At 35.7% G+C, this 7,437-nt stretch overlaps 1 protein-coding gene across 1 annotated transcript in view; it reads left to right on the top strand.

The window, feature by feature from the left end:
• The window catches only part of LOC107727405 (FYVE, RhoGEF and PH domain-containing protein 1-like), a gene marked incomplete at its 3' end in the record, with an annotated part of 13,682 nt that extends 6,250 nt beyond the window's left edge, over positions 1-7,432 (top strand). Inside the window, exons 2-3 of the mRNA XM_016537267.1 lie at positions 6,204-6,416; positions 7,368-7,432. Coding sequence (XP_016392753.1) covers positions 6,204-6,416; positions 7,368-7,432 — 278 coding nt within the window. The remainder of the gene's footprint in view (positions 1-6,203; positions 6,417-7,367) is intronic.
• Between the last annotated feature and the right edge of the window lie 5 nt (positions 7,433-7,437).

The raw sequence follows: 7,437 nt of genomic DNA, 5'->3' as shown, positions 1-7,437 counted from the left end.
ATAAGTAGCACGTTTAGCAGATATTTCTGTATTGCGCAAGTGTAAAGCTCTGTTTTGGGGATTACGTTTCTTTATATCAGGCAACCCAGTTGTTTTCCTCTGCGGCCAGGTTAAACCTTGTTGTAGCCTATATATGTTCTATTCATTCTTTTTTAGAAACCTCGCACTTTTCTACTCAATTTTAAACATTGTAAAATTTTAAACAAATTAAGCGTGGTCCACTGCTGCACACGTGCCACAATATCGATACAGGGCCAGCTGTATCGATACTCGTATCGTCAAATCTCTGTGACGATACATCGTCGTATCGATATTTTGAACACAGCACTAATTGTAACGCTGGCTTGTGTTGAGCGAGCGAGCTGTTGGCATTTAGAGAGCACTGAGGGCGGGCATCAGGTGAGCAAGCTAGTGAAACGTTGCACACGCAAAAGAGGTCTGCACACATCCAAAAACTTATTTTAAATGCAAAATTGATTTTCGTGCGCTCTAAATACTTTCTTCAAACTTTTGCGCGCTCAAAATATGATCTTTCGCACACAGAATTGTGGCAGAGATGTAATCCCATAGACATCAACCGTGTGCAGTGTGCACGCTTTATTAATCTGTTAACATGACCGCGGAAAAAATACGCACCACATTCGCACTGCAATGGACTAATGTAAACCTGGCTTTATGTGTGTGCGCTGCATGATAAATGTTAAAATGCATGATTATAATTATTTCACCCGCGCCGGACAGAGACTGAGACGGTGCCGCTGCATGTCCTGCCAAACCTTCTCACGGCAGGCGCGTCATCAGCATTTAATTTTTTTGAAATCGGCCTTTATAGAGACCGCCGATTGATCATCCCAAAGCGATTATCGGCCGATAGTGATCGGTAGCCGATCAATCGGAGCACCCCTAATTACGAGTGACATGGGGGTGAAGACAGAACTGGAGGTGAATTATTCCTTTAATAAACTGTTGCCAAAGCATGTCAAGGATTAATCTTAAGTCTCTGAATTGAAGAGCAGTACCGCATATTTTTACTCCAGTAGTATGTCTGTCTCTGCTTTATCTTTATGGCCCTAAAAGCCCCCTGTCTGCACTTTATGCCTTCAGGAGAAATGGAGCATGAAAATATCAGTCAGTCAGAAGTAAACTTCTCAAAAGAGAAGACGACTGTATGAAGCGTATTTCAGAAGCGTTTTATTTATGATGACATTCAGTTTGTAAAATGAGCGTGCAATGCTAATATTCATTAAATTGCATGCTTTTGGTCATACAGGAGGAATTTTCCCATCTGTTTAGATGTCTTGATGACTTTGTGCCCTTTGTGACTTTAGGCTTTGTGCCTGTAAATGGAAAGATTTTTTTCTTTGTCTGCTATGGAAAAAGAAGTCTGTCTCAAAAAAACTAGTTAGGTTCTTTTTTAATAGAAATTGAACAGTGGGTTTCTGGGTTCATCTCTGTAAAATTCCAGTTTTAAAATGTTATTTTGGGCAGTGAGCTTGTATAATTAGCATTAAGCTAAGCAACAATATTTACAGTGACATTATTGCTCATATATAGGGTTATGTATCTGAACAAACTGCTTACACTAAGTATTACACTTCAGCATGTGAATATGAATGATTCTTGATGAACAATTTTCCACTGGCAGATAGTAAAATTTACAGTTTGCAATGATGCAATGAAATTATTTCGTTTAGTAAATTTCACTAATAATTACAAGAAACTGACAAGTAACATTTAATTAAACATGGAATTTTGAAGTAGAAAGACTGAAATAGAATTTTCTTCTTATAGTAATTATAGTAAAATGTAGTGCATTTTATAAACTGTAGTACTGTATATATTGTTTTATGATTCAATTTATTTTTGTGATTTGAAATAAAACATGAACTGAAATAAAATAAAATATAAGTTGATTTAATTTCAGCTAGTTGCCAAGGCAACATTTCTCATTTTCATTTAATTTAACTTGATGTACTGAAATAACTAAAAGTGAAAAAATGAATTAAAACTATATAGACATTTTACAAATCTAATAAAAATGGCAAAAACACTCAAAATTACTACAACTTCAACAAAATTTTAAAATAAAGAAATAAATTTTTTTTAAATAAACATTCTAAATATGAAAAAAAAATAAACAGCATTTTTGATCTCCACACATAAAATGAGCATCTGAAACAGTATATATATATATATATATATATAGAATGAATACATACCGACTATAATGCTCAGTGTCACGATCAGCAGCCCAGCTGGAGTGCTCAGGGTGAGCTAACATTAGCATTGTTAGCTCACCTTATATAAGCCCGGTTCTCTCTGTCGTTCATTGCTAAGTCTTGTATGTGTCTGAACTGTATTTTTAAGCCTTGTTTTTCTGGTTCTCCTGTGTCTTGGTTCCTGGTTTTGTTTCCCTGCCTGTTTGGTTTACCCGTTGCCTGTGTTTTTGCCCTGTTGCTATTAGGGCTGGGTAAAAAATTTAGATATCTCGATATTAATCGATTATCATTTTTACGGAACGATATTGATTCTTAAATCCCAAGAATCGATTAGTCTAGCCTGTTTTCAGTTAATGGACGGAATGTTGAAGGGCACTTCCCATCCAATATATCGCAATAAGCATTGTGCTTTGGTACTTTTAATATGAAACAAAGTCTCAGATTTCAAATTCTGTCCATTGTATTGCAGTATTCAAACAATAAATGCTGTTTTGGTTTAATGTGGAGTGATAGATCTCTGTAGCGCGGCGCGCCTCAGTTCAACAGACACAGCAGCGCGAGGCGCACGTGAACTAATCATCTCCTCCACATTAATACCAGTTTCAGCACAAAATAAACATGAAAAATCAGTCAATTTTAACCTTCAATATTATAGTAATGTAGTACCAACTGACTCTCATGTATATTTTACAGCATTAGTTGAGAGATTTTTTTCCTTGAGAAAATTTGGCATGTACTGTACCTGATATATATCCAAAATAATCTATATTGAATCAAATCGAATCGGGAATCGAATCGCAAGCTTGTGAATGAGAATCAAATCGAATCGGGAAATTTGTGTCAAAACCCAGCCCTAGTTGCTATTGTTTGGACTGATTGCCTGTGTTATAACCAGTGTTGGGGAGTAACTAGTTACATGTAACGGCGTTACGTAATTTAATTACAAAATAAATGTAACTGTAATCATGACCAAAAATTACGGATTATTTTATGTTTCCACTGTTCGATTGCGCCGGCGCCTCACGCACACACATACAGCATTGCAAACGTTGCAGCCTGTTCATTATCAGAATAAAATACAGTCAACCAAATATAGATACACTGGTAATTAAAATCGTTCGTACAATCCGTGTCGTTCAGCCTGAGCTCGGGCCAAGCACATATTTGTTCATGTGAAGAGTGTGATATTTTCTTTTTTTTCGGAAAGCGCGTTAAGTAGCCTACAAAAGCATGGTTTACATACTAAATAGGCTAATAGTTTAGCATTCAAATACATTGCAAGTATGGAAACATTTGGATTTGTGCCGAATGATAGAGGTAGGCTGCGTGAGAACAAAGGCGTTTGCTTTTAGTTTCGCTTTAAATTAATTCGTTTTGGCTTGTTTAGCAACTTATATTTTTCATTCTTGTTTTGTTCTGAATACAGTTAAATTTAAAGGATTTGTTGTGAAGTGAGAACTAAAATAGCCTATAGGCTTGCTATAGTGTGTATTGCTTGTTCATTAGGACCTATAACATTCCGCTTTATTTACCGCTATTATTTCTGAATGTAGGCTAATTGCGGTTTGTGCTTGAAAGTGAAAGTAACTCACAAGTAACTTAAAAGTAGTGAAAAGCATTACAATTCAGAGACAGTAATATTGTAATGTAACTAATTACTTTTAAAAGGAAGTAATAAGTAATATATAATGTATTATATTTTGGAAGTAACTTGCCCAACACTGGTTATAACCTTTACCTGTTTTTGGACTTTGTGGATTACTCCTTTAATAAATACTGCGTCTGGATCCTCAACCTTCGTATACCTGTGCAGTTTCATGACACATAGTATAGTTCTGCTATTTGCAATAACAGTAAAAAGACTTGATTTTAAAAATTTATTTGAAAAACATTATATTGTCTTTTATGTGCTCTTTAAGTTGATGTGTTTTGGACGGGCCTGTTCTTTTGATACATATTTAATCTGTCCCAACTCAAACGGGCTTGTAGGTCACAGCACACATCCCTTTCCCGTACAGGATCTCCAGAGCACATGGGAAAAACAACATGTGCTGCGAATCCAAATCTGCGGCTAGGATAACTCTGGTTTTCTCCCTCGCTAGCCTTTCTTCACCTTTAAGTAATTTTGGTGGAGCATGTGGAAGTCATTTCAGCCCCCTGCCTTCACTAGCTGGTATGAGTGTCACAATATGGAACCAATTAGCTCTTTGTAGGGGGACAGGCGAGCTTTTTTAAAAATGGCAACGTCATCTAGACGGCGGGTCTGCCCACCATCTGACCCGACTGTGCCACTTTAAGAAATTCCTACAAGATTTTTTCCTGTCCGTGCTCATTTTGATATCAAAGCCTGTGAATTTTGTTATGTCACTAGATCCAAACTCACGATGTGTTACAATGATTGAGCTGAACAGGCAAATATACACAGTAGTGACTGGCACTTTAACACACTGACCTACTTAACACATGACGGCCCAACACGGGCACAGAGCGCTCAACTGCTCTCCCTATTTACCCAGAAGTCTCTTTACACAGTTTGATGTCATGTTCACATTGTGTCAGCACAAACTGGTGTGTAATTTAAGCCCAAGACTGATGTGAAGTATATACTTGGATTTATCACTGGATCTGGACTCGCAGTTTATTGAGCCAGAGGTGATTTGTGTGAAAACGTTTTGTACATTTATGCTTTCTGGCGTTCAGAAATATCACTCTGTAATCTGTAATCCATTACGCCCAGCCGGCTCCATTAAATTAGGGTGAATTGAATTTGCCCGTCTTGTTTTCTTCTCTCTTGTTGATACATAAAGTGTTTCCTGTCTGAGATGATCATGCTAGCAATGATGAGACAATTTTTACTTTTTAAATGTACTTTTTGAATGGCAGTGGATTGAATTTTAGCATTATTGAAAAATTACTGAAACATTTTGCTATATTTTTTATTAAAGATAATTTTTGTTCTCATTAACATTTACACTACTGTTCAAAAGTTTGGGTTTTATTTGGGTTTTAATACTTCTTTTCAGCAAGAATGCATTACATTTTTCAAAAGTGATCATAAAGACATTTCTAATATTACAAACGATTTTTATTTCTAATAAATGTTGTCCTTTTGAACTTTCTATTTATCAAAGAATCCTGTATCACAATTTCTACAAAAAGCAAATCAGCATATTAGAATGATTTCTGAAGGATCATGTGACACTGAAGACTGAAGTAATGATGCTGAAAATTCAGCTTTGCATCACAGGAATAAATTACATTTTAAAATATATCCAAAGAGAAATCATATATTTTAAATTGTAATAATAATTCACAAATATTACTGTTTTTACTGTATTTTTGGTCAGAAAAATGCAGTCTTGGTGAGCAATAAGAGACTTCTTTCAAAAACATTAAATCGTATTGACCCCAAACTTTTGAACAACACAGGTCATTATGAATTATATATATATATATATTTAATATGAATCAGTCCGTCTCTCTGTAAAACTGAAAATGAACACATCATGTTTTTGTTTCTTATATTATTTTTTCTCATTGTTGTGGTGGCTTCATTCCCATGTTGTTCTGGAGAAAAACTTTCATTATCCTACAAAATCTTCTGATGTTAAAAGTTGTTAGGAAATGCATGACTGTTTTGGTTGTTCATTTGCAATGACTCAAATCGTTTACAAGTAACTGTTTTATTTTCTTGCCAAAGCCAATTTTATTCACATTTACCACCCTGATGGGAACGCACTATATTGTGTACATGCTGCTGTGAAATCACAAAGCTCTGGCTATGAAAGAGAGAGTGGTGTATTTTAACTCAAACTAATCTGAATTTTAAAACAAGTCTCATTTTGGCCAAAACCTACTCAAATGAAACCAATAACAAGTTATTGGTTGTAACTGATAAAGAACATCAGCCATGGTTTATTCCCTTTATTCAGATTCCCTTTATTCTCCAAATCAAAGCGAGTCTGCACTCTCTCTTTCTGTCAGGCCCGTCCACCGCCAGTCCACGGCTGCTAACCAAGAGTCTGTCCCTTGAGCCAGGCCCCTGCCTCGGAGCCCACGAGACCCCACAGCGCCTCTGCTCTGACCCTGGACCCCTGGAACCACAGCACTGCAATGGCACAAGTGAGGACGGACCTCAGGACGTCCCACCTGCACCCCCTAAAACACGCCCACCTTTACCTGGGCCAAAGCCTCAAGGTATGTTTAAAGGGATAGTTCAACCAAAAATTAAACTTCGATCATCATTTACTCACCATTATGACACAAAATTAGATTTTTTGAAGAATGTCCAAGCTTTTTGTTTCTATACAATTCACAAATACAGTGAACAAGCTCTAAAAAGGACAAAAAGGCAACTTTTATGCCATATTTCAAGTCGTCTGAAGCCATAAAATATCTTTGTTTGAGGAATGACGGTATATTTGTTGTTATTGATTTAAATACAGTATGTACATATGCAAATGAGATTCAAGAGCTACAGGACCAATCAAAAGCTTGTGGTCGGCAAGATTTTTTTTATGTTTTTGAAAGACGTCTCTTATCAAGACGTCTCACCAAAGCTGCATTTACTTGATCAAAAATACAGTAAAAACAGTGAAATATTATTAAAATTTAAAATAACTGTTTTCTATTTGAATATATTTTAAAATGTAATTTATTCCTGTGATGCAAAACTGAATTTTCAGCATCATTACTCCAGTCTTCAGTGTCACATGACCCATCAGAAATCTATCAATGTTGAAAACAGTTTTTTTTTTTTTTTTAGAAAAAAGGGATAAAAATTTTTTTTAGGATTTTTGAGGATTTTTTAAAATGCATTTTTTGTTAATTATGTAAAAATCTTTGCTGCTGAAAAAAGTAAAAAAAAAAAATCTTTTAAATGGTAGTGTATGTTTTTTTGCATATTTAAATATACGCAAACCTTGTAACTAAATTGACATCACCATTTTTTTTATGTTTACTGTATTCTGTTTGACCTCATGAATAATTTAAAATATGATATAATATACAGTTATGATGGAATCTAATAAAAGTTTGTTATTCTACCCTTTTGTTCCAATTCAATATCCGTGTGTGTCTGTGATGCGGTCATGTGATTGTGCTCCAGTCTGACTGTATTGATTTGCGGATTGATTTTGTCTCGTTCAGTGCCCCCGAAACCCCCTCATCTACAGCAGCAGAGCGCTCGAAGGCCACGCCCCCCGGATAAACCCCTCCC

The sequence above is a fragment of the Sinocyclocheilus rhinocerous genome, unplaced genomic scaffold (genome assembly GCF_001515625.1).
Source record: "Sinocyclocheilus rhinocerous isolate Xijiao unplaced genomic scaffold, SAMN03320098_v1.1 scaffold487, whole genome shotgun sequence".
Lineage (NCBI taxonomy): Eukaryota > Metazoa > Chordata > Actinopteri > Cypriniformes > Cyprinidae > Sinocyclocheilus > Sinocyclocheilus rhinocerous.
The sequence above is the reverse complement of the archived record's forward strand: the minus strand, read 5'-3'. Positions and strand labels throughout refer to the sequence as shown.